Raw genomic sequence first — 27,635 nt, forward strand, 5'->3', positions numbered from 1 at the left:
AGTCCAAAAAAATTCAAAAATAGTTCAACTAGTATTTTATAATAATAATATAAGAATATTTGTATAAAAAATTATACAAATATAAAAATATTTTATGTTAAGTACAATGATATAAAAGATAAATGTCATTTTTAAAATGCAGAGGGAGTATTATTTTTTTAATTTTTTAATTTTATATAAATCAATATAATATATATTATGTTAATATATGTATAGATGTTATGCTATATTTTTATAATATTCATCCAAAATTACATTAAAAAAAAAATAAATTGGATAAACAAATACTCTATCACTCAACTCAAAAAAGTGAGATATTTAAAAATATTTTTGAAAATTTAGTTAGAAATTAAAGTAAATGAAGATATAATGTAATAAAGTTAGGGATATTTTGTGCTAAATAAAATGTAATAATTAAATACTAATTTGTTAATATTATCAAAATTAATATTTTGATAAATAACTAAAAAGAAAAGTAAGAATACATTTTGGAGGAAATAACGAGTATTATTTATATTCTTTCTGTTACATGCAATCCTAAAAATGATAAAAATAAAAATACGTCGACGTCGGAGAGACGTGAGTCCACGCGCAGTACGAACGGTGATTCGTGGGCCCACAAAACGTACGCCGTTTTCCTAACGTGCGCCCCCCTCCACCGCTATAAAAATGAATCCTTACTGTTGCTTTGCTTCTCATTTTCTCCGCCAGTCTTTTCTTTCTATTTTGTCGCTCTCTCAAACGCTCTCGGTTCTGCCGGCGCTTCCAGAAACCCTCGTTCTCTCCACCGCCGCCACTCCTTCAATATTCCCAGGCTCCGTTCCACACTGTATTGAGGTGATTTGCCTCTTCATAAACCGTAAAATCCAATGGTTTCTGCTATGCAAGTGTAGTTCCTGTTGAAATGGTTTTGGTTTTCTGTGCTCGAGTTGAGTTTTTTAGCAGTTTATCATATGTTGTTGCTGGAAACTTGATGTTTGTGTTTTCTATGTTATATGCTGGTTAAACTTCGTGAATGGATGATTATTTAACATTTTTGGGGGTGAGGTGTTCGGGAAGGGATGCGACAGTGTTTTTGGGGGTTGATTGAAGATTTCCATCACGCATAATTGTTTTGATTTTAGTTTGTAAGAGAAAGCATTGAATTCCTGTTTATGTTTCGCCTTCTACCTGCAGCGAGGAAGGAGTTTGTATCTGGAATTTTACGTGCATCAAGTTTTATTTCTTGTATGGAGTTTTGATACGACCTAGAAGGAAGTTATGGTTTGCTTGTAGTTTGGATGCATTGAGTGTCGTTGGTCCTGTTGATCCCCATGGGTGATCGCTTTTATCTGATTGGGAAGCTTAGGCAGTTAATTGTGGATGAAGAAAGTTTTCCTGAGTTGTTTTGCCTTAATAATGTCCATTATGCTGTGTAAATCTCTCTGTGTTGTCCTATGAACTTCAATTTTGCAAGGTGCAGATTGATTTTTATTTTAGTTGGTTTGGAATTTGATGAAATCATTTCTGATGCTGATTGAGTTTTGGATGGATATTGTCTGTGATTGAGTGCTAGTATATTTTTGGGATCTTTGTTTTATTCATAGACTTATCTGCATTACTTGTGATGTGTAATTCCGTGGTCGAGTGGCTGACGTCGCGTCTGACCGCTCGACGTACACCTTTTCGTTATGTGGCTACACGTGGTCGAAAAGCGCCGTATTAATTATCAAACTGTTGGAACCTTTGTGAAATTCAGTGCCTGAAGCGGTGGTCGGATTAGACAACATCTCTAATGTCATTTATTTTCATTCTTTTTTAGTTCTTCGCTTAACTTAAAATAGTTTCAAGTTTATGTTTCAAAACTCTCGGCTGATAATCTGTATCTTTTAATTCAACAGGATCTCTGTTTTCCATTGAAAACTTTTCGCAACCTTGAAGTTCTTCTCAACATACATCGATATCTCTTATAATGGATCGTCAGGACACAGCAGGCTTCGTGAGCGGTGGCTCCTTTATATGAGGAATCTTTGGATTGACTATCGATTATTAGATTTGGAAGCGCAGATCTTAGAAGCCGGAATTCAAAGATCTGATTCTTTCTATTCTTTACCTGTTCATAAATTACTTCCCTTTTCCGCTCTATTGTATGGATTGGAGCCATGATCATACAGCTAATTCAGTACATGCCTCGAAAGATCGTGGAAACGCTCTCGATTATGGTGCTCTTTCTTCTCTAGATCTTCATTCACCTGGCGTATCGAGCTCTTACAGTTCCGGGCAAAACAAGAAGAAACATGGTGCTGCAGACCATCCCATTAGCTTTAAAGACGTGTCTTCTATGGTTCTTGGCGTCGCCCCTTCATCGAGCTCATGTACTAGCACATGCTTGAAGACGATAATCGAAGACGAATCTTCCTTGGATCTTGGTCTAAGCATCAACCTCAATCCGAGCGGCAATCGATTTTCGACCCCAAAGAATGTTTCGGGATGTCTCGACCTTCAATTAAGCCTATCCACAGGACCTATGGAATCCGATACGACAACTCTCACTGCCCAGGAGTTCAGAATCAGTCAGAATCACTCCGAGCTACCGGCTTTTGCTACCGCCGTTCAACTAGTCGATGAAGGGTCGACATCGTCACGGTGGAAAGCTGGCCCGCTTATAACACCCCTAATGGGTCGAGAAATTCCCGCCGTTCCACATCAAGATGTTGATGTCGTCGGGAAACCGAAACGGAGACTCAGCGTGAAGCCATGCATGTTCGAAGGATGCACCAGGGGCGCTAGAGGTGCTTCGGGTCTCTGTATAGCACATGGAGGTGGTCGGAGGTGTCAGAAAGCCGGCTGTCAGAGGGGAGCCGAGGGCAAAACAGTCTTTTGTAAGGCACACGGCGGCGGCCGTCGTTGTCAGTATCTCGGCTGCACGAAAAGCGCCGAAGGCCGCACTGATTACTGCATAGGTCACGGCGGCGGGAAGAGGTGCACCCACGACGGATGCTCTCGAGCGGCGAGAGGCAAGTCGGGTCTCTGCATTCGTCACGGCGGCGGGAAACGTTGCAAGATCGGAAACTGCATTAGAAGCGCCGAGGGCGTCTCCGGCCTCTGCATCTCCCACGGAGGCGGCCGCCGCTGCCAATTCCCGGAATGCGGTAAAGGCGCGCAAGGCAGCACGATGTTCTGCAAGGCCCACGGTGGCGGGAGACGGTGCACGTTTTTGGGGTGTACGAAAGGCGCGGAAGGGAGCACCCCGTTCTGCAAGGGCCACGGTGGCGGGAAACGGTGCACGGCCAACGGGTGCACCAAGAGCGTGCACGGCGGAACGCTATTCTGCGTCGGCCACGGCGGCGGGAAGCGGTGCGCTGTCCCCGAGTGCACCAAGAGCGCTCGAGGCCGCACGAATTACTGCGTCCGTCACGGCGGCGGGAAACGGTGCAAGTCGGAAGGGTGTCCCAAGAGCGCGCAAGGGAGCACCGATTTCTGCAAGGCGCACGGCGGCGGGAGACGGTGCTCGTGGGCGGGTCCCGCCGCGTGTGATAAGTTCGCGCGGGGGAAATCGGGGCTCTGCGCGGCGCACGCGACGCAAATGCAGGGAATGGAGAAGGAAAAGGAAATGAGCTCGACGACGGGATTTACTGGTACGACGACATCTTTTGGTTCTACAAGTTACGTGACGCATTCTTTTGCGTTGCAGCAGCAGGAACGTCGGAATTTGGCGCTTCCGGAAGGTCGGGTGCATGGAGGGCGGCTGATGGCGATACTTAGAGGCGATGCGGAAATGGAGGAGGACGGGATGAGTCAATTGGAGGTGGACAAATCGATTCACATGGCGCACAAATGGGTGTGAGGGGAAGATGATTTCGACAAATGTGTGTTGTGTATATAAGGTATGCCGTTCTTCGCAGTATTTTGTTTTTCGCCGTTTAGTTTCGGTTTGTCGTTAGTGTTTGTGTCTGCGATATATGTGTGCTATGGATGGGTTTGTCGAGAACTTAGTTAGGTAGTTCTAAAGTATGTCGATAGGGAGTCGGTGTGTTGTGTGTATGTGTATATGTATATATAGGTCTTGTTGAGGCCGAGAACTGATACACAACAAGTATCTGTCTATGGTATTATAATGTTATCGCGTCTTTGTTATCTATTGTTTAGTTTTCACTTCTGTGTTGGTTAGTTGGTTGGTTCAATCAATCAGAATATAATAAATCAAATTAAAACTCGATCTAAAAGGATTTCTTTAGGGTGTGTTTTTTTTTTTGAGATTTTTTCAAATTTTAGTTTGGATTTTGCAAAATATTCCATCAACGCACTTGTTTATCTGACTTTGTAGGAAGAATAGAGCTGTCTTTGTTTATTCACTTGTAGCTGCACTTCGCAAACGAAGACCCTAAAAAATCTATTGGTGTGTTTGAGGATTTGATTTTTGAATTTGGGATATTTCTAATAATAAAAATCTGAATTTGGAATATATGTGATACTGTAAATATAAAATTATTTTTTTAGTATGATGTAAAAAATAATGATTTCATCTTTAATAATTTTCATCATAACCATTGCAAATTCAAAGCCTCAAACAAATAGTACTATTAAAATCCCAGCAATCCAAAACCCAACTCACAAACCTCCAGCAAACATGGCCTAGTAGCCTTTATTGTATTAAATTAGCTGAGCTGAATTGGAAAACACCCACCACACCTTAAGTAGCAAAGAAACAAACAATGGATCCACCTGTCATCCTGGACGGTTATTTGTTGTGTGTACTTTACTTGCTAGGCAAGGCAGGCAGGCTTCCATATATACTCTATAGTCTACAGTAATAGACTATACTAAACTTCCCTGACCTGAATACTGTGGGTGGATTGGGACCGCCAAATGGGTTGTCTCCCGCTTTGAACCAGAGCAACCTGTTCCCCTTCTTTCACCATTCCGTGCTTCTACAAAACCACAGTTTTCAAATACTTATCTTAACAACACTATAAACTTAGGTATTTGATGAACATATTGTCTATAATCAATTTATCTATATCCGATTTCTTTTTTCAGTAATACATAACTAAATAAACTTATTAAAATTTTAAGGGTACAATTGTCCATTCACCTATTTATTGCATTACATAAATATCAAATATTAATATTCTAAAATTTATGTGACCGAATATATACATAGTAAAAATTATTGTTGATGATGTGTAAATAGTATTATTTCTTATGCTATGTAGATTGGACTATTTACCTTTAAGAAAGCCAACGAGTTGGAAAATGTTGCCTCGGCATCAGCCGAGAACTCCATGTATATTGGGTGAATCCCTTGGTACAATGCCAATCTTTGTTGTATTCTCTTGCTGCGGTAAACATTAGCAAAATTTCATAACGATAGTTGAGTGAAAAGTGAAATTTTGAAATTACAATCAGATTGGCCTACTCACTCATTTGTGAAAGCAAATATTGTGCCGGATGGTCGATAATGGCTCAGTAGGATCGCCATGAAGCCAGATCTAGTGAAGACAACGGTCGAAGTTCCAAGCGTATTGGAGATCATTGTCGCGTGGAAAGCGAACATTTCACTCATATGATTCTGCATAAAGAAAGAAAGAAAGATAAGAAAAAAGTCTGGACATTTTTCGAAAGCAATGCTAGGGATCACAATGGACCAAACTTTTACCCGAAAACCCAAACTTGGCCTGAAAAAGGTATTTTAGACACAATCATGACTCGACACTCGAATGATTAAACCCAATCCCAATTATACGAGTTGGGTGTAGTGTCAAATAATTTTTAGGAATTTCTATGCAATATTTTTTAAAACATAAGAGAGTATGCTGCATAATTGTATAACTATAGCGGGTTACAAGCAATTTTGCTATTAAATATAATGTGGGACTGAAAGTCGAATACCTTGAAGGCTTGGCCTAGATTTGAAGGAGTTTCGGCATCAGGTATCGTAGCTTCAGTCCGCAAAGAGACGGTATGCATCACCTTAACTGCTTTCAGTGGAAACCTAACAAGGAATCGAAACTAGATCAATATTCAGCATCCTGATTTAATGCACAAAATATATATATATATATATGTATGTATGTATGGGGTATTGTAGCTCATTATCAAACCGAATGAAAAAGGCTGCTCACCTCCCATGGGCTGTTTCTCCGGAAAGCATAACTGCATCAGCCCCTTCTCGAACAGCAATAGCAATATCGGACACCTCTGCTCGAGTAGGGGTGGGGTGTACAATCATGCTTTCGAGCATATTTGTCGCCACTATGACTGCCTTTCCCATGCTTCGACACAAATTGATGATTTCTTCCTGCATATTGGTTTTGTGACAGAAGTTAGGAATTACGTACCCTAAACAGATTGGATCTAGCTACTGTGGGAAGTTCTGTTTACTTAAACATGTCATGAGCTTACCTGCAATAAGGGAACCTCTTCGATTGGCAATTCCGCGCCAAGATCTCCTCTGGCAACCATAGCCTGAGAGTGAAAACATGATTAAACGTTGGCATTTTGTGTTAGCTCAATATTCGCCAAATTAAAATTATTAAACAAAGCAAGAATACATTGGGCAATGTAACGAAAGAGACATGATGTCCATTTCAACTACCCAAGTTGTAGTAACTTCTCTCAGAGCTTTAACAGCAACTTAAAAGTTACTACAAATTTCCATAACATTCAATATGTCGTCGTAGGAAGTGGCATAATTGAATTTAAGAGAAAGACACTCATGGTCTTACCCCATCAGATGCAGTTATAATTGAATTCAGATTTGGTATGGAATCCGCGCTTTCGATCTTTACAATGACATGTATGTCAGCACCAGCCTCTGCAGGGGAGGAAAAAAAAGAGAAAAAACAAGAGATTATGATGATATATAAGCAGCACTGGTTATGTCAGCCATTCAATTAATTTTTGCAGCTGAAAGAAGCGATGGATGTGATCAGATGTCCTTTATATAAAATTTACCTTTGAGATAATTCTTCAGTTCATGAACTACAGATGCATCCTTGACAAAGGAAACAGCGTAAAAATCGACTTTGTTGTCCACTCCAAATTTGATATCATCCCAGTCCTTTTCTGTTATAAATAAAGAAAAATCAAATCATTTCATTGGACATGGAACAAAAATCAATAGCAGAAGCAGCATAACTAATGTTAAGAAGTTAACAGTAATGGTCTTACCAGTGATCGAAGGAAGTGTTGCACTTTTTCCTCGAACGTTAAGATGCCGTCGGGATTTAAGCTCGCCACCATCAACAACTTCACATTTAACTGAATCTTTAGTCTTTGATTTTACCATAAAAGACATCATACCACCTGCATTACACACAATTATCGTTACCCAGGCAAGAAATGAAAGCAGAATCACTATTTCCCATTAAATTCATTCCCCACTTAGAACTTTCAGTAAATACCAGCATTAAATCATTACCAAAAAAGTGATAAAAACAGAATCTAGTAATAAGTAACCACATGCCCACTCAATCAGTTCACTTTTAGATGCACAGCCAAGATAGTAAATTGTCGCAATATATTCAACTACAATGGTGTATCAAGACCATAGGTGTCGTACCATCAACCAGAAGCATGTCGCCAACTTCTACGTCATTAACAAAATCATCGTAGTTGACACTGACAGAGTCCACCGTGCTAACTCCTCTTTGAATTGTGAAAGTAAATTCCTGACCAGTCTCCAATGTTATAGGTTGAGGTAAATCTCCACTCCTAACTTCAGGGCCCTGTCATTGGAATGGAAAAGGGATTAAAAAGAAGTGAAGCCTAACTCGACTAAAAGCACTGTGTGTAAACATATATACCTATAGATCCTTATTATAGTGGAAAATGTAAGAAACGACTTGCCTTGGTGTCAAGCATTATGGCAATGACATTGTCTTTAGCCTGAGCATTATATTCCTTAACCAAATCAATGACTTTCTGGTGAGATGCATGGTCTCCGTGTGACATATTGAGACGGGCGACATTCATTCCAGCCTCAGCCAGCTTCCATATCATTTCTCTGGTGTTAGTTGAGGGGCCAATAGTACAAACAATCTTCGTCTTCCGCCTTACAACAGGCTTGGACCACATTCCCACTGACATATCACCAAGCTCGGGAATACCCTGTAAATATTGATTTTGCTCTTCTACCTGGCCAAGATAAACTAAACTGTTTATTTAGTGACGAGGCATAAAAATTATCCTAGAGATTCGAAGATGTAGTGCTAGAATTAAACCAAGTAGATAAAATCAAGCACTCAAGGATAGACCAAACATCGAGATTCGTCTGCTAGAATGTAACATGAAATTTGCCCGTCTATATACTCCACTATGATTACTTTCATAGTCCTAATCACAGAAGCATTGTGATTACTTTCGTAGTCCTTAACTGCAGTTCAGATCTTCAGAATTGAAATATCAAAACCAAGGAATGATTAAGCATAATTTTTTCTTTTTGAATGAATTCTCAAATCTCAAATATCATCAACACAGAATTCGAGTTCTCTCCAGCAGTCTGTATCAAACTCAAGCTTGCAAAACTCCACTCCACTTCAGATAAAACATTAAATTAACTAAAAAAAAAAAACATTTGCTGCGCGAACATACCAACATCTCAAACAATAAACAAAATACCAAAACCATAACCTTAGGTGTGTCCTCCGGAGTAACTGGAACCACTTGCGGCTCAACGCTGGCAGATCTCCTCGCCGTGATCTGCGTGCTGAACCTCACAGCTCCGCCGACACTCCTCTTCTCATTTCGCACCAAAACCTTCGCCTCGAAGCCAGACCCAAACCTCAGCTTCTCGTACCGACTCTGCATAGATCCACCGCCAACATTAGCCGCAAATGCGCCATGAATGAGCCGCGTTGCCACCACTTGCGCCATTGCCGAAAAATGACCTCCCCGAATATGGAATTGCAACGGTGCAGTTACAATAATTATCAAACAAGCACAGCCGATGGAAAATTGCCAGAAGTGTTGGAGAAATCGCAGTGAAGGCTCCACAGGCTTCTTGGTTGTATCGACGGAATCGAGCGAGAAGAAAATGACGGGGGCAAAAGTGTAGCACAACTGTATTTATACCTCGGTGAGCTTCGTTTTTAACGGCGGAACTCGAGCGGGCGAGAGAGGGGTAAAAAGGGAATTCACCGTTCCTACCATTAAACGGCGCCGTCTTAGTTAGTGTGGTCGGGTCATGGTCTGCCACAGGAACCGCGTGCTTTCCGTGCCTTTATTTTTATTACTATTATTATTTTCTTGTCTATTTATTCTCTTTGTTGTAATGTTTTTATTTTGATTTAATATTTTAATACTGAAAATTAGCATTTGATTAATAATTGTTTTAAAATTTTGTGTTTAGTTCTTCGACCGACCTCATTTAACAGTGTTTAATTTGTGTATTTATCATTTTTAATGTTCCTAAAATTAAATATATATATATATAAATATCAAATACCATTAAATAATAAATAATGACATGTTGGAAAGTTAGATACATAGTTTACAAAATGACTAAAGGAATCTAACAATAATTTTGAAAATATGAGAATTTGACATATAAAAATTGCATATGAGTTTCATGTAATTTTTCCTATAGAAAAAAATGAAAATAATTTATTTAATTTGATATTTAAAAAAAAAAACAAAAAAATCTAAATAATTAAAAATTAAAAAAAAAACTCGCAAAAGAATACGACCATGAGTTTTATATTAAAATTTTACAAACATTATTCATCTCGCTATGTGCAAAATTCATATGGGGTGTGTTTGTTGGGGCATTGGATTTACTTTTCACTATTCATCTCATTTTTTTTCCCAAAAAAATATCAAATCAAACATCTATTTTTATTTTTTATATTATTTTAAAAATCAATTTTACATTTAAAATATCACATCAACACCTATTTATATCACATCATATAACTATTTAAATTCAAAATTTTTACTATTCAAATCCCAATTCAAAATCCAAACCCTAAAACAAACACACCCATGGTGAAAATATTTTTTTGCATGTGAGGATTATATTAGTTGATTCACATGAAATATTGATCAATTTTGAGTATTTATATTAGTTTACGTTGACAAGATCATTTGCATTGTCTAATATAATATTATAGGTATTTTTCTTTTAGAGTAAAACAAACTACTAACTTTTATAGGTACATCTAATTTTGAATATTCCTAGGTCTTATGATTTTAAAATTTTTATTTCTAATTATACGGTGTCACGAATAGTATTTTGTTTTTGTACTTCATTTGCTATTGGTCGTCCATCAAATTTGTTTTTATAAAATTCACGATTGAATTTGACTTCTGATCGTTTGTCATGATTTAACACATAATTTTGATTCTGATTGCGTTTAAAATTTTGTTAAGACCCATTCTCATTTTTGCTTTTGTTGATAATTTCATCGTTTTTGTTGTGAATTTATATGTCTAAGTTGATCAATATTTTGAATAATAAATACAACATAATTAACGAAAATAAATTCAAAGTGAAATTCTAATAACACAAAATACTATTCTCTTCGTCCCTTAACAAATAATTTTTTATTTTTTTTTATTTTGATCCGTCCTATAACAAAATACCTTTATATATTACAAATGTTATTATTTTTATATTACACAATACTAAAAAAATTATTTTAATCATTTATACTTTATTCATACATACATTATAATATAATACTAATATTTTTAAAACTCTTTGTGAAAAAAATAAAAGAAAAAATAGATATGGCACGGAGAGAATTTGATATTTTTAGGTTTTTAAAATAAATAATAACCTAAATCAAAATCTCACATATAATAACACATGGGAAAAAAAAAAATTGATTTTGACTTAGGGATTTTTTAAAATTTTAATTTAATTTAATTTAAATTTTTTTCTCTAAAAAACCCTATACTTATAAATTGCAAAAATCACACTCCCGCCAGATTATGAAAAGGGCGGGAAAACTGGTCAGAAGCTCACCCGGTGAAAAGCCCTAGTTGCAGAAAGTACTCTCTCGCAGTTTCTTCGATCCAGTTCGGCCAATTCAACCATTTCAGCAAATTCATCATTCGAATCGTCGAGCGTGCAAGCGATTGAGAGCAGATGGATGGATTATCTAGTATTTGTGCAGGGCTTGGAATGCTAGATGAGGACGACGATGGGAACGGAATCGGCTATGTCAAGGGAGAGTACTGTTCAGGTAAACCTTTTCAGTTGTCCATGGTACCGAAGAAGTTTCTGCTGCCTATTAAGACGTGTGTAACGCATGCTTTAAAATTTATTCGGTAGATAACTTGAAGGACTTATTGAGGTTTCTAAGGCGCGATGATCCGGAGAAGCGAGATGTGTTCAAGCAAGTTTGTAAGTGGAACATTGTGGGGAAAGATTTGATACCTCTTATCGAGTATTGTCAAGAAGATCGCAGTTTAGTGCTGAATTCAGGTAACGTTGAATTTGAACTTGAGGATGAATGCCCTAGGCGCAATCAGTATCATATGTTTCATGGCTCAATTTGCTGTTTTCTGCAGTTAAGGTGTTGGTGTTCCTTACTATGCCCGTTGAGCCTACATCCAACGATATACCACAGCAGATAGAGTACCTATGGGGAGTGAAATCTGCTATTACAGTTAGTGATATTATTCCAGTGATTACATCTCTCTTGGAAACTCCACTGGAGAATCTCGAGAAGTAAGTGATCTCTTTTGAAAAAAAAAAATTGATTGCAGTGTTCATTTGGATGATTATAAGAGATGCTCATAGACTTGGGTTGTTCATATATATATATATATATATCTCAAAAGTATTTTATGCACAATTTCCGGATAGGGGATTAAAGGTACAAGCTTCAAATATGAAACCCGTTGTTTCAAATTTTAATATGTTTATGCAAGTGTTAATGTATAATGTATATTGCATTTCTTTGGTACTGCCTGCTCTGAGTATAGCTGATTTTATTGATTTCTTTTATTTGCTGGTAACCAGTGAATCTTTCACAGAAGAAGACTGGAAATTGGTCCAGCTGGTGCTTACATTGTTTCGAAACATTTTAGCTATTCAAGATATATCAGTACAGCAGAAGGCCGGAGGGTCAGCTATTCAGTTCCTGTCCCTTCGAGACAGGTTCTTAGAACTATTGTTCAAGGAGAATGTCATGGACCTGATATTAGTATTATCGCAGCACACTGGTGGTTCTCATGGCTACCTATGTCAGGACAACTTTCTTTTTTTGGACATTTTCTATTATATCTTCAAGGGACAAGACCCTGAGTTGATTTTGAAGGCATCATTAAAGGGCTCAAAGGTCTGTTTTTTTTTTTTGTGGGTTTTTTGATTGTTGATAGTAATGAATTCAAATCAAATGAAAAATCTAATGAATCATTTGAAACAGAATTATATGAAACTTTTTTTGTATCCATTGGCCTATATCTTGTTTATATTTTGTGGTGCTACAATTTCAGAAGCGGTTTTGCACAGATACATATTTGAGTGGCACTTGTGAAGTGTTTGTCATATTTTGCTTATTTTTCTTCCTATAGGCAGAAAATGTTGCTGAAGATCCACTCACCAGTCTTCAATCTATTATGAAGAATGAACAAGAAAAGAGAAAGCATACCCAAATTCATTGTCTCACTCGCCATTCACAGTTTAGAGGAATATATACCCGTGTGGGCATGGTATTATTGTGTAACTACTGATGCTATTTGTGATGAACTAGTAATATTTTTTGTAGTAAACAATTTATTCTTCGTCTTCTTACTATTATTTTTATATTCATGGAAGGATGGCTCTAAAGCTCTTTACATTGGAAATCCTACTGCTTCTGGTGGTGCTTTGTTAAAATCTCAGAAAGGTTACCGAGGTCCTTCAAAAAGAGAAGTTTGGGACAGTGGAAAACTTCCATCAACTACAACGCAAATCCTGCAGTTACTTGACGATTTCATAAGCCAGTTTCTTCGTGGAGGATACAATGGTAATGCATTTATTTTTGAAATCAAGAAAACATTCAACATTGACCTATTTTAAGAACTTTCATAGGGCCTCAATTTCATCTATTGTTTTTGGTCATCAGTTTTGATGGAGTCTGTCCGTGGGGACATTGAGAAAGACCATCTGGAAATTCAAAACAATGAAATTGTCATATTCTTTCAGGTCCAAGAATTTGTCACCTCATTTCAGTATTACAAGTGCCTAAGCTCAAAGGTGAGATACAATTAGTGTAAAGATTCAGTTGTGACATGAGTTGCATTTAGTAAGTACAGTTTATAAGCACTCTGTTAGCAAGGTTCATTCTTGACCCATTTGATTATTTACTTATTTGTATTTTCGAATTTACGATGTGGATACTAATTCTAGACCAAACAGTTGATTAGCATACTGTTGTTGTGCGTGTATGATCTAACTGTTGAATAGAAACATTGGGTCTGTGCATAATGTTTAGTCTTCTTTTATAGTGCATTCAATTGTTTGTGCTTTATAGTGGAGGCATTGAGGAAGCAGCTAATCTCACCATCTTATCATCTCTTTATAAATTTCATGTCTAATTTTCATTCTTGAGGATTCAATGGGCCTGGTAGGGGATCTTAGGGGAGTGGTACAGGCACATTACTTAACTAATTTTAATTAGTGCACTTCTTGTTTCAAAACCCAAGCATGCATCATTTTGGCTATATTAGATCTAATTTTCTGCCTGATTTATTGACAGCCTCACATTGATGTTGAAAAAGAAGAATTGACAACCTCTAACAATGACAACACTTTAAGAGGTAGCATGTGCGGTCCAATAGCCGAAACTCTGAACGAGGCTATGTTTCAGATGGTCATTGCAAAATGGCGATCTGCATTTGAAGGCATAAAACAAACCAATGACTATAAGTTTCTTTCAGCAGCTGGATCCCTTCTTAAGATTATGGTATATATTCTTTTACTTATTTACCAACATCATTCTTCATAACAGTAGTCGCCCCACATATTCTTAGGCAGTTTCTTAGTATGCAGCCTACTGATATCATTCAACAAAATTTCATACCATATGTTATTTGGTCTGTAACAATGCAGTGTGTTTTCTTTTAAGCACCTTCTAATGTGTGATTTTGTGTATAATTTTAAATAAGATACGCATGCTGGATTTGGTGCTGAGGCAATCACCAGAAGATTCCAAGGAAACTCAGACTGTACGCATCCTTCTGTATAAGCTGTTCTACGATCAGACAGAGGAGGGGATGACTCAGTTTCTCCTAAGCCTGATTAAATCATTTGATACTCATAAGCAGTCTAAAAGGTTTCAGCTCAATACACCTTCCATCAATATTTTAAAATTCTTGCTTGACTGTTGATGCCGAGCAATGTTGCTTTCTCATCATTGTAGATTCACAAATTAGGCATTTTTCAATGCATATGATCTATTAGAGCACTGAATTTCTCAACTATCTAATCACAACTACTATAGTCTAAAAACACATGCTTACAATCCACTGTGAATGCTGCTTTTCTGTGCATATAGGGCTAGCATCTCCTGGATCTTAGTTTTTCGTCATTGTGATATTTCCATCTAAAAGATCTCACTGGTCCCAACATTATTCAGTCAGTCTTGTCCGTCCCTTAATTTCTGATCATGTTAGGTTTAGTGGGATCTGCCATATGGGTGATTAAATTAATTTCTTGCATGGGTGAATATGTAATGTAATGCTTAAAAATGATGTGATGGAATAGTTGATTTCTGCCATTATCAATTTCTACGGAAATCATAAATGTTCTTGTGATCATTAATGTGTTTGATTTTAACATAGCATGGTTTTTTTTCCACTGGTTGATTTGTTTATTTTATATATATCCTGTATCACTTTTCCAACTCTATTTTATGATGCTTCTAGTGATCTTGCTAACTTGGTGGAAAGCATGCATGTGATTCTACGACTACTGGAGAACCTTCAAACACGTGGAAATCTACGGGTATGTTTGATTTTTTTATTAATTTTTGTTGAGGACTCCCGTTTGCGGGATATGTAACTAATGGCTTAGTTTTCCTAAAAAGTTCGAGCTTTTAGGTGAGACGGTCATTAGCTTCCGACATGGTATCAGAGCCTAGGTTAGGTCTCGAGTTCGAGTCCCGCCCGTCCCCATTTGTGGCATATGCATGTGCAAGTATCGCAGACCCACTTGCACCTGAGGGGGCGTGTTGAGGACTCCCGTTTGCGGGATATGTAACTAATGGCTTAGTTTCCCTAAAAAGTTCGAGCTTTTAGGTGAGACGGTCATTAGCTTCCGACAATTTTAATTCAAGGAATTTGTCCTAGGAGTTACCTCCTTTCCTGATGCACAAGGGTATAAATTCTGACAATCATTTTCAAATCTAATCTGATGAGTGAAGCCAAATATTCCTGGTAATATGACCATTGAAGCCTTCTGATGGTAATGGACTATACACATCAAATGTAGTGACAAATTTGTAGAATTTTACCTTTGGATATTTAAGCTAGAAATTATACTATAGTTTTTTCAGTGTGACAGTCAATAAGTGTAATAACATGCCTCTTTGTGTTCATAATTGATATTATAACAAATGATAATAACTTATCTGTTAAAAAATTCGACTCGAAAACAGTTCTGTTGATGCTAAGATTTCCAATAGCTTTGACAAGTACATCACTAGTTAATTCTGTATTCATCAACATTCAACACTTAAATTATAATTAAGATGTGCTGTTTTTTTTTGTTTTTTGTTTTTCAATATGTAAGAATTTCCTATGGCTAGGGTTAATAATGAGATAATCTTAGGTTAAAATTGGGCAACAATATTTATGTGAGTGCATGGAATGGACGTACACACAGTGATAATTCATGAAATGTTACTGGTTGACTTTGGATGTGTGTGTAAGACATGTATATAAGAGATTGAAAATAGAGTGGACCTTTTGAATGTATTCAGTTGTATAAATCAATGTGCATTTTTGAAGAAATATATTTATACTGAATGAAAGAGTGGAAATGCCTAGTTCATTATGTGCATGAAGACTCTGTTGGTGGTTTTATTTGCTAGCTAGTTTTGCTAGAAGTGATACTTCCATTTGTTCATATTATGAAGTTCATGCTTTTTTTCCTTCGTGCAAAAATTGGGTGAGCTTATTATACCCTTGGTCTTGTTTATTTGTAAATCTCAGTAGAAACATAGATGATAGTAAGAAACCATTCATATTTTAATGCTTTTATTGCAATGAAAGGTTTCCAAAAAGTCAAGAAAGAAAAGGGCAAAGAAAGCAACAACCACAAATGGAAATGAAAGTCAACCAAGTATGGGTGATATCGCTCCAGAGAATCAGGTTGACAGCTCCACTGTTAAAGAGCCAAATGCCGACCACATAATGGAAAAGGAAACATCGACACATCAAGAACTTGTTGTAGGCAACATTGGGGAGGTTGAAAGCGTTAGAGATTCCATTCAAACTGATGATCCTGTATCAAAGCCTGCAGATCTAAGAAGCAATGAGTTAGAAGTGGATGAAAGAAACATTGGTGATAATGATGGTTGTTATCTTGAAACTGATAATTCATCAGGAGATGAGCAACCAGTATTGACAAATGAAGTTGATTTTAAGCCATCATCATTACTGTCTGCTCTTGCTAACAATAATGTTGTTCAGAAGCTGTGTTGGTTGCTGAAGTTCTATAAGAACAATTCTGTAAGTACAAACCATTACATAATAAACATGCTTCGACGGATTTGTGATGATTTGGAGCTAGCACCCATGCTATACCAGGTACTTAGCTTGCAAGTCCCTTACCATTTAGCACCATTAATTTGGATTCATGATACTAGACATTAAAAAGTAATTTCTCTCTGCAGTTGTCATACCTTACAATATTCTCAGATATCCTGGAGGAGCAGAAAGCAAGACCATGCAAAGAATACGAGAATATTGTCACTTTTTTGTCAACTTTAGTTCGGAGGATGCTACGGAAAATGAAGAGTTATCCTCTTCTATTTGTAGAAGTTCTATTTCCAAAGACACGACGAGAATGCCAACATATAAATTGTGGATCTATGCTGAATGAGCTTAACCATATTAAAAATGAATTTCGAGAAGGAAGAAGTCATGGTGAAAGTGGAGGAAATGGTTTCTCACACGAACAAAAGTGGGTTCGCAGGAGCCTAGCAGATGCTTTGGGTGACGATGATTTTGTGATGCCTGATGAAGACAACCAAGTGTAAGATATCATAGAGTTCGGCAGTCTTTCATATTTTGCGTTTCTGTGTCTTTCATATTTGGTGTTGGCATTTAATCTGCATGAGAGCTAACAGATTCTTCTAGCATTGGCGACACTATTAGGCATTAAACAATGTTACTTCATTTCTCTCTAAAATCCTATTTATTTAACCATAAGATGATTTAATGAGATAAAAATATGGATGGTTTGCTAGTTACGGTTAGCTTATTGTGAAGTTTAACCTTTCCCTTATTATGTTGTTTCTTGGATTCAGGGATGAGCACACTGAAGAAGAACCGAACAGATCACCAGAGAAAGGAACTGGCCTTGTTCTTAGTGATGAAATGGAAGACAAACTTAAGTATCTGTATGAGAAGTAAGTACTTTAAAAATAGATGAACCATCCTTAACATATCATAATATTTGGGTGATATTCAGTATCATATTAATTAGAATACTACAGTACTATTATATGAAACCTATTTTCAATACTCAATATGAAGCATTTATTTATTTTTCTCTTGAATGCTATTGCTGTGCATGCCTTGCTTCCACATACACAGAGTTTTCGTCTTGATTATGATTTCATATCAAACCAAAGGGTTGATCATATCTGTGTTATGCTAGGCATAAGGATGATCCTAAATGTTGTGAGATTATTGCTGGAGAGCTCGATCCAGAGAAAGAAATTTCGAAAGTGGAAGTTGTCAAAGCACTTACACAGCTTGGGTTTAAAGTCGCAGCTAAGGCAAAGGTGCAAAAATCAAATACTTCTCATCAACTTGGGGATTGCAACACAGATCTTTCCAGGAGTACCTCTGATGCCAATTTGACTCTTGGAAAGGAAAGTTCATCCATGAGAAAACCCACGTGAGTATAAGATCGGCATTTTGCCATGTTTATACATCAATACATTGCTATAGGGGCTGTTTCAGGCCAATCGCACTACATTATCGAAGCAATGTTAGAAACTTGGCAAGTAGATTAACTAACTTGTTCCTTACTTTGCAGGCACTCTCGAAAACGGGTACATGCATTTAGTTCAGACCAAGAGCAGAAGATTAAAGATCTGTTTGAGCAGTAAGAGCTTCCTAGCTATGATCTAATAGTACGCCTCGTTTTAATAATGCTCAAATTAATTGGAAGCTGAAGAAAATCTTATATCTTGAAGGTTTAAAGATCAAAAGAAATGCAGCTCCCTGATTGCTAATGCACTTGATAGCACCGGGAAAATATCTGCAGCTCTAGTTTCTCGCAAACTTAAACAACTTGGCCTCGCCATACCAAAAAAGAAAAGCTCTCATGGTAACAGGCGCTTGAGGAACGAGGTTGACATTTCTTTCCAAGGTGAAGGTGCATCTGATGATGAAACATTGCTATCCCTGCAAAACAGGTATAGCTGAATTACTCTATTCTTTTGGATATAAAATGCAAGTTTCCTTCATGTCTACCGAGTTGGTGGTTGGATTAGGTGCCTCCAAACTCCTTTTCATTTTATTTGGGTCCAGTTTTTGCATTTGCCTGCCTTATTTGAGCTTGCTTGCTTGTGTTTTAATATTATATGTTATTTTCGATTTAAAATTATATGAGTGAAAATAATGGTTGTATAGAATTCGTGTTGAAAAGGATTTTTTTTGTGCGGAACATATAGTATTTTTTTTTACTATAGTTAGAGAAGAAAGGTAAACACAATTCTTTCTTTGATATTAACTTATTAAATGACTTGAAATTTACTATAGTTGATTAATTGATTTTTGTGTGGATTTTATACTCAGATTAATTAAACATGCTCTTAGTTGAGTGTTTCCATATCTTGAATAGTATCAATATACCTTGCATTTTCAATTATCCAATTCTTTGATGAGACCATCTATTTTTCCAAATTTTTTTCTCGATCAATGATTGATTAGAATTACATGCATTATTCGGGAAATTTGACCTTCTTCCATCTAATTCTAGGGGTAAACAAAAACGAAAGCGAAGTCATTATGGAAAGGAACATAATAACAAGGCTGCACAAAAGTTGCCAGACGATATCTCCGACGATGAGTTACTCAGTTCTCTGGTGGTGTATGTATTTTATCTGTTACAAACTTCATTTTAACTGTTTTTTCAAATATCTACATTTATGGAAATTAGTGTATGTTTACAAGAATAGACTTGACAAAATATTATTTTTCCAATTTCTGGATCTCATTTACATCTAATGTTTACCTTTTTTTGGCCTTCAACACAGGAAAACAAAGAAAATACACTCAAAGGGTAATGTTGAGGATCTGATGATTGACGACTCATCTCATAAAAAATCTTCAGATGAAACCAACTCAAATGATCATCCCATCCAAGTCTCAGAGAGGTACTTAAATTCTAACTTAACAATGGTTACTGCAATTTTGGGGATTGATTCTTCAAGATATATCTTAAATAATTTCTATTTAATGAAAATAAGTTAATATGCTAAATGTCGGAAATCTGAATAAAAATATTCTGGCAGGTAACCTTTACATAGTTAGATGCAAGATTCCCTTGAAGCTGAGATCTATCTTGTTGACTAGCATCATATGTAGTAGCATAGCATCGACTAAATGACACTTCCATAAAAAAGAACTTTCATGAACGCATAAGATGGGTTATATTTTCTTAGGACATCGTTAACATGCCAAGATTCTAGACTTGTCTCGAGAGTAATTGAGTTTGATTTATTATTCTGTCTTCTCTACTTCCATAATGTGAATGATCTAATGTATTGTTCTCAAATACAGACATTATATATATCTACATGTAATTTTCCTTTTTTATAATTATTTCCAGGGATGAATCTGCGAAATCGAATTTTAATGATCCTACAAAGAGTGCTTTAGACATGGAAACTACCGGTGTGGACAATTTGAATGAATTATCTAATGAGAAAGCAGCAGAAGATCCAATCTTGGATGATGAGTTGATGGATGATTTGGAAGAAGAGGGCAGCATCGAACCTGTTACTACTGCCCGGGAAAGGAGTTCGTCTAGGCGACGACTAAGGATGGTCGAGGATGACGATGACGACGATGATGATTGATGACAAGGTAAGTATTCATTTAAAGGTAAGAAATGATGCAAGTTTTGTCATGCAGATTTATATAAAGTGAAATAGAGGAGAGTCAATATAATTGTAGTAGTGTAAACATGCATTTACATTTTAGGATGTAATAGTATATGTTTTCACTTTTATTTTCATTCTACTGCAATGTATTATTTAATTATTTATTCAAATATTATACTAAATAATTTAAAACTTTCAAATAGAAAACATGTATAGATAAATAAACACTGAATCAATGGTGCATAGTTGTGGGTTACGGGTTGTGGTCCTTGTGGATTATTGAGTTGGAAATTTGAGTGAAATTAATTTATTTAATTGATTTAATTTATAATGTACTATAAATGAAATTTAAAAATTAAAGTATGTATTTAATTACTTTAATGATAATATTTTTATAAAATATAAAATATAATATTAATTATGTAAATAAAATATTATATAATATAAATAAATAAAAATAAAAATGTTTATTTATGATTAATAATAAAAAATGTCACTTCCTTTGTCCACAATATCCTACTTTCTTATTTGAACTGTGAACAACTATTGTCCTATTTTTTTTTTTTAAATACAAATTTTACATTTTTACCTTTCATTTATTATTTTTAATCTATACCATACACTTAAAACAAATTGGTCAATTCATGACAAAAAAGACAATAAAAAACCGTACAATATACTTTAGAATAATAGAAATTGAACGAAGAGAGTATTTAAAATAATTGTATGTGTAATAATACTATTGTAATTTAAATAAAAATTAAAGAGTATTTTGATATTAATACATTATTTTTACTAAAAATAAAAAATGATACATATGACATAAAATTGGTAAAAATAAAGTAGAATTAGGAGAAAGGAATATCAAATATTAAATATTTGTTATTTTGAAAATTTCAAAACATCAAAGCTCTAATTTTATTATATAATCCGTCATCCGTCCCACATACTATGTCCATGCCGTTTCTCTCCGTCCCACGTACCTTTTTTTTTAAATTAATTATTTTTACTAATACTCTGTGGTACAGTAAGTAAACCGGTCACAAAAAAAAAAAGTATAATAGCATTAAAAATTTCAAAACTGCGGTGTAAACCAAACTTAACCCAAAGTCTCAATCTAAACGGAACTAGTGTAAATAACACAACAATGACAATACTCCTTTTATTTGACATTTCGTCCACATCAGCTCAGCTAATAATACCAAACTAGTAAATAAAAATAGTCAATCAAAACAATTTTGTGCAATCAAACTACTACTGCTATTACTTGTTCGCCAAACACCTCCCATGCCATGCCTCTTTCGACTGGGATTTGTATAAAGAAAAACTACTATCTCTCTCTAACTATCAAACCAAAACCTCTGTTTAAGACCACTTTTCCCTTCTTGTTTTTTTTTTTTTTTTTTTTTTTCAAAAAAAAAGAAAGGAATAAACAAATTAATAAAAAAGCAGAAGCAGAAATAGAAGCAGGCAGATAGATATATGAATGATCATAAAATAGAGATTACTCTGACAGAGTGATCGGCAGAGCCTGTCAAGAAAATGGGCAACGTCGGATGCCAATCGACGGTCGTGATTGATCCACTGTGACCAACTGTTCTCATCCCTCCCCTCATCTCACCTCCCACCTGTATGTATGCATATTTATATATCAACAAAACATCATATTAATCAATACCATCGATCTATATCAAGTGCCATGCCAACCCCTACCTGGTATATCGGCGCCCTTCCCGAACAAGATGTTACTAATAGTCTTCTCCCATCTGCATCTAATGCCATTTCAGGTCTCCAATTACTCCAATTCTCTTTCTTGCAATACCTATCACATGGAAGATTATTTTGAAAAAAAAAGGTCTTTAAAATCAAGAAACAAATCCTTGCTGCAAAGACTCTTCACATGGTTGCTTATATGCTCTACCAATAACTAGTTGAGTTCATACCTGCTACAGTTTCTCGACCATAAAACCTTGCCTTGATTGTGCAAGCTCCATTCAAATATCTGTTGGATCATACCTTCCACGTTAGAATCTCAAAATCGAGTATTGGAAAATAAACACTGACGGGAGCTTGTGATAAATACATTAGAAGTTCACGCGGCATTTGTTATGACAAATTTAGATGATTGTAAATCTAGAAGTATGTTATTTAGGGTATGCTATTTTCATTCCAAAAAATAATACACATACTCCCTCCGTTCCAGTTAAATTATCCACAATTGTCGTAGATACGGAAATTTAGATGAAATATAATTAGTAAGTAATTAAAAGGTGTATTAGTAAAAATAATTATTATATAATAAAAATAATTATGGACTAATATTAAGATAAAAAATTTAAATATGATTAAAGTGTATAATAATATTTAAAAAGAAAATAGACAGAAATTATGTGGAACGAATGAAGTATTATGTATATATATATATATGTAAATATACAAGAGAATATATCTAACAAACAAAATCTAACAATCCGAACTATATCAAGTATAAAAGCAAATGCACAATCACAAAGAAAAGGAGTTGTTAAAGATACTTACATTTCCATCAATTCCCAAGCTAAATATGCTGGTCTCGTCCGGACCAAAGTGAATTGAGCTGATTGCCGACTCGTGAGCAGGCCATCCAGTAACTTGTTGGCCGGCAGACATGTCTTCCTCAGTTAAGGTGTACGTATTTGATATATATATATATATGTGTGTGTGTGTGTATCTTATAAATCCTGAGGTATGAAATAAGAGATTAAGAGATGTAATCAGGTAACGACGAAAGAAAGGATACCAAACATATGAATCATTCCATCAGTTGCGGCGGCTGCTAAAAGTTTTCCATTGTGATTGAAACTCAACGAGGTTATTGCTGGCGGATCTTCACCAAGAGGGAGGACTGTCTTCAAAAAAGTTGAAACGAAGTGAGCGTTCACTGAATTTTATTTGAAAGGAGGCGACGGATCAATGGAAAAGGAATACAACATTCCGATGAAGATTTATGCTTTCAGCCGTTACGTACCAAAGCTTTCCATGTCCTCATGTTCCAGACGGTTAATGAAGCAAACCCCAAGTTGTCAAAATAACCGGTTCCTTGCCTGAAACACAAGAAAATATAATTAGGCCATCTTCGGTTTATAGATAAAAGAAGAGCTCTAAATGATGGGTTGAAGGGTTATTTTATATCGGCTATTAGGTTGAATTAATTATCTAGCATTTAGTCATACTTATATTTCGTTACTGCTTAATTGAGATTTTATCCTTCAATTTAACTTTCAACAGGTTATCAATTAACAATTTATTGTTCCTCCGACAATGTGCTGCATAAAACACAAATGTACCTCCTTGATGTTGCGGCAGAGACAAATATAGATTCCACAGGGCTGCATTTCAAATCCAAAATGCTGAAACAGTGGAAGACATGAAATGAACAGTGAGTGAGATCATGCGAGAAAGTTTATCGCATTAATCCAGCAAAAGTTTAAAAGGTAAATGGGAAATAAGCAAGGCAATCAACAGCAGGAGGAGAAAGCGTAGACGAATGAAAGGAATGACAAACGAACCTTGGAGCTCCGGTTAAGTTGAGATCGCACACAACTCGCTTAGCATCTACATTCCATGCTTTAATACCTCCATTAGAAGTCCCTATCAGCAGCTTAATCAAATCGAAAATCAAGAAAAGCATCAAATGCCAATCCGCTTCAATAGATATATATATTTTATAACATTGCAACAGAAAATTATAAACTCCAAATGTCACCATGGTTAGCCATAAGACTCAGCAACATACCAAACGATCAGATTTGCAGTCCCACTCAAGAGACATGATCTCAGCTCCACAATAGATGGTTGCATTTCGAGAAGTTGGCGCTGAAGAATCATAGGTCCATATCCTTGAAAAATGCATAATCATAGGTGAGTAATGGAAATGAGACACAAAAGGTATTCAATAGTAGTCAACACATAGCCAAAAGTTTTACGGAATGCATATCTGATTTAGTTAAGTGTTATGGATTACAAATTTGAACATATACATGATTCTGCGGTATGCTAAGCCCTCTTCCACTGGCCCCAATTATTTCTTCAATAAACAGATCATATTTCGGGAACAAATCTCCATAGAAATCATGTAATAATGTACAATAAACCCTTCAATGTGCAAATAGAACCATTTTGGATTCCTTGATATATGCTAATTGAGCTTGCACGATTTATGTGGTGGATGCATGAGAGGTCTCTTAAAGTGTAGTATGAGTTTCAATACAATACCTAACGGTACCATCAACTGAAGCACTAGCAATATTGTCCCCTGACGCAGAAAAGCGGCTACGACTGATTGGGCTTGTGTGGCCTAAGAATGAATCCTGCAAAAGAAAGATTTCATAAAAACACACAAAATTTTAAGACAGGCAACATCATTCAAAGTGGTGGAGAAAAACATATGGAAGCTTAAGAGCAATTTATCCTTAAAAACTTTACCTGAAACACTGCCTTTACTTCTGGAAAATTTTCTTCATTCTCTAAATCATAACCACCTATCATGGAAATTTTATACATAAGTATGACGTTCAAAGCAAGAAAGGTCTTTATCTGTCTATAATTTATAAACTACCCCATATACCAGTTTCACACTGATTCACTAGATAAAATGAAAGTTAGCCGATCACAACACTCACCATAAATATCTTTGGACTTAAAATCACAATGTCCTACAAACTCGTATAATGATTATATCATCTTAACCTACATCATACTACAGCAAAAACTCTAGTTGAAACTTACCAACAACAGGGTTGTCTGCTAAAGATTGGCGAGTCTCACTAATAATACTACTCTCATCGGAATGATCATTATATTTAGCTCTTGAAACATGAGACTCCATCACTTGAATGCCATCCTGATTACGAGAAAACTCTCCTTCCGTTTGTAGCATGGGGTTCCTATCTGTTTTGTGGGGTAATCTAGATGAAAACATAGCTTCCCCTGCAGCGCTAAAATAAAAACTTACAATTATTGATTAGTAGCTAGAAAGCACTCAATTTATTTATTTATTTCATTTATACAAAAACAAAAGTTTGATGAATGATTAAAAATAAAGATCACCTCCTTGACAGCCGCAACAGTGCATCTTTTTCCTCCAACAAAGCCTGAAGTTGTGATAGCTTGAGGTTAAGTTGCTTAATCTCTTTCTTAAGATTGTTCACTGTATCCCTTTCACGACTGATCTTCAATATGGCAGGGGTACGTAGATAAGCTAAGGAAAGTTATAAATCTATAGCCATGGTCCATCCGAACACACAGAAAGCACAAAATCATCATTTTTTACATAATACAAACGATTAGGTATATTCAATTCCAAAATATTCAGTAACTTAAAATTTTAGACCTCACTGATATCAGCTGATTGAACTGAGTCACTCAAGATAATATATCAATTAAAGCCAGCTAATTCTGCAGTTCATACCATCAAATAACAAACAATTACCCCATACATCCATGATCACTTCTATAAATTTACAGATATGGTTCTTGGCTACCAACAAATAACAAATCAAATAAGGTAAGTAGAAATTCTTTTTTCAAGCCCTTCATATAAATAAAATACAACACAAATGCTCCAAATGGATATAGTGAACTAACCCTCCCAAAACCAAATAAATGGCGTATAAAAAAATTTAGAAAAACTACAAAAGAAAGAACTCTATAAAATTCCCTGCGCTTGAACAATGACCAAAGAGATACAATATCACAGGTGGTTGATTGTGGCTGCAAATATATAACATTTCTATTTCAATTCTATTGAACAAACAGCATTTGTATAATTGTATTAACCATTTCGAACACAAAAAAGTTGTATGTATATATCATGAACTGCAATTAACAAGCAATAAATTCATGAATCTTCTCTCAAGGATATGGGTACCATTTAGCATCTCACTCAAGAAATTCCTAATCGAAAGGTGTAGAGCACGAAACCACTCGTCTGAGAAATACACTCGAAACTGCGGATCCAAATGCGGATTCTGCAAATACGGAATCGCTGCGACCAACGAACACAAATCATTAAACCAATCCCCAAAAGATCGCATCCGTTTCAAAAGAAAACAATAATAATAATTGATTACACACTCACCAAACCAGGAGGTCCAACTATCGTCTCTACGCAGCAAATCATTGCCGTAAACCGCAAAAAATTCCAACACCTTGTCCTTCCTCCCACTTTTGAGCGCATTGACGATGTAATAACGCAGAATGGACTGGTCCAGCTTCGAAATCACGGAAATCAGACTCGAATCGTGGTAGGTGAAGCAGTTTCGAAAAAAAAGGAGCAAATCGAGGAGGTTATCGGCCTGGAATTTGGGGATGTAAACGGAGAAAATGAGGTCTAATATCTTGTCGACCTGAAATCCCTTGCCGATGTCGGTTGCAAGCTCGTTGTCGAAGGCCTGTAGAGCATTGGTGAATCCTCTGAAGACGAGGAACTCTCGGACGAGCTCCTCCGCGAATTTCATCTGCTCCATCGCCAAAACCCCAACTGAACTCTCAACTCAACTCAACTGACGATTCTTTCTTCTTCAGATTTACCAATGCTTTTCTGCCGTCTTTGCAACAACAATAGGCTATGGCCTATGCTACCAACTAATAAAAAACATGCTTACAAGAATAATCGGCAATAATTGTGTTGATGTTGCTTCTTTTTTTTTTTTCTAAACAAAAAGAAAGAAATTGATGAAAATTAGTTTGAATTTATTATTTTTTTAAAATAAAATTTAAAAATATTTATTAAGATAAATAAGATTTTTTATTAAAAATTATACTCCCTCCGTCCGCACAATAAGTATATTTTGGTGCGGAGTTTAAAAAATAATAGTATTCTAATTATAGTATCTAGGTAAAAATAATGTAATGATATTTTTGTCCTTACTTGTATAAAAGTAACGATCTGATGTAAAGTAAAGATATTTGTGAAAAAAATTGGACATTTAATAAAATAATTACTCTGTAATTAGACGTCCAACATAAAAATATGTATACTAGCTGAGGAAGTATTTCTTTAATTTTAATTAAAAAAGCTCAGTTATGTAAATAAATTAAAAATAATAATAATTATTTAATTAGTTAGTGAAAGTTGAAAAGTTCACTTTTGTAAGGAAATTATAAATAATAATAATTATGTAATTGGTCAGGAAGTTGAGATGATTTTTATATAAAGTAGTTTATGTAAAAATTAAATAATATTTTGATATTAATATATAATTAATTTTAAAAAAATAAATTAAAAAAAGTAAAAAATAATTTGAATTAAACCGAAATGAATAATATACTTAAAAAAAATTATATAAAAATATTGTATCAAATTTTATTTTATTTTATTTTTTCATTTTATTCGGGCAG

General features: G+C 35.5%; 4 protein-coding genes across 8 annotated transcripts; 2 read left to right on the top strand and 2 right to left on the bottom strand.

Annotated features, from left to right (window-relative positions):
- Positions 1 to 688: 688 nt before the first annotated feature.
- Positions 689 to 5,513, top strand: LOC127256228 (uncharacterized). Of its 3 annotated transcripts, none has more exons than XM_051282119.1 (3): positions 689 to 837; positions 1,881 to 3,866; positions 5,389 to 5,513. In XM_051282119.1, exon 2 carries the CDS (start codon positions 2,129 to 2,131, stop codon positions 3,824 to 3,826), a length of 1,698 nt encoding a protein of 565 aa, XP_051138076.1. In that variant the 5' UTR covers positions 689 to 837; positions 1,881 to 2,128; the 3' UTR covers positions 3,827 to 3,866; positions 5,389 to 5,513. The 3 variants fall into 3 exon arrangements, with proteins under 3 accessions (XP_051138076.1, XP_051138077.1, XP_051138075.1); XM_051282120.1 differs by lacking the exon at positions 5,389 to 5,513 and adding an exon at positions 4,307 to 4,397; XM_051282118.1 differs by lacking the exon at positions 5,389 to 5,513 and having other exon boundaries at positions 1,881 to 4,118.
- Positions 4,537 to 9,025, bottom strand: LOC127256227 (plastidial pyruvate kinase 2). The gene is made up of 12 exons (XM_051282117.1): positions 8,614 to 9,025; positions 7,831 to 8,118; positions 7,544 to 7,709; positions 7,153 to 7,287; positions 6,937 to 7,047; positions 6,708 to 6,796; positions 6,385 to 6,447; positions 6,105 to 6,280; positions 5,872 to 5,974; positions 5,403 to 5,551; positions 5,210 to 5,318; positions 4,537 to 4,910 (listed from the first exon to the last, which is right to left on the bottom strand). Exons 1-12 carry the CDS (start codon positions 8,854 to 8,856, stop codon positions 4,803 to 4,805), a joined length of 1,740 nt encoding a protein of 579 aa, XP_051138074.1. The 5' UTR covers positions 8,857 to 9,025; the 3' UTR covers positions 4,537 to 4,802.
- Positions 9,026 to 10,928: 1,903 nt separating this feature from the next.
- LOC127256292 (uncharacterized) lies at positions 10,929 to 20,546 on the top strand. The gene is made up of 19 exons (XM_051282211.1): positions 10,929 to 11,168; positions 11,258 to 11,410; positions 11,497 to 11,656; positions 11,951 to 12,269; positions 12,505 to 12,642; positions 12,749 to 12,938; positions 13,038 to 13,168; positions 13,671 to 13,877; positions 14,080 to 14,246; positions 14,839 to 14,917; positions 16,186 to 16,722; positions 16,809 to 17,170; positions 17,445 to 17,546; positions 17,798 to 18,040; positions 18,182 to 18,250; positions 18,342 to 18,563; positions 19,130 to 19,240; positions 19,407 to 19,526; positions 19,982 to 20,546. Exons 1-19 carry the CDS (start codon positions 11,072 to 11,074, stop codon positions 20,229 to 20,231), a joined length of 3,657 nt encoding a protein of 1,218 aa, XP_051138168.1. The 5' UTR covers positions 10,929 to 11,071; the 3' UTR covers positions 20,232 to 20,546.
- On the bottom strand, positions 16,290 to 26,864 carry LOC127256293 (uncharacterized). 3 transcript variants are annotated; one of them, XM_051282212.1, is made up of 16 exons: positions 26,374 to 26,864; positions 26,158 to 26,280; positions 25,344 to 25,485; positions 25,023 to 25,231; positions 24,720 to 24,775; positions 24,510 to 24,604; positions 24,031 to 24,133; positions 23,804 to 23,895; positions 23,582 to 23,644; positions 23,263 to 23,338; positions 23,035 to 23,143; positions 22,794 to 22,906; positions 22,199 to 22,257; positions 21,969 to 22,077; positions 21,764 to 21,883; positions 16,290 to 16,429 (listed from the first exon to the last, which is right to left on the bottom strand). In XM_051282212.1, exons 1-16 carry the CDS (start codon positions 26,759 to 26,761, stop codon positions 16,391 to 16,393), a joined length of 1,896 nt encoding a protein of 631 aa, XP_051138169.1. In that variant the 5' UTR covers positions 26,762 to 26,864; the 3' UTR covers positions 16,290 to 16,390. The 3 variants fall into 3 exon arrangements, with proteins under 3 accessions (XP_051138169.1, XP_051138171.1, XP_051138172.1); XM_051282214.1 differs by having other exon boundaries at positions 16,299 to 16,437; XM_051282215.1 differs by lacking the exon at positions 16,290 to 16,429 and adding an exon at positions 18,407 to 18,552.
- Positions 26,865 to 27,635: the final 771 nt, after the last annotated feature.

The sequence above is a fragment of the Andrographis paniculata genome, unplaced genomic scaffold (genome assembly GCF_009805555.1).
Source record: "Andrographis paniculata isolate CXL003 unplaced genomic scaffold, ASM980555v1 Contig55END, whole genome shotgun sequence".
NCBI classification, from domain to species: Eukaryota; Viridiplantae; Streptophyta; class Magnoliopsida; order Lamiales; family Acanthaceae; genus Andrographis; species Andrographis paniculata.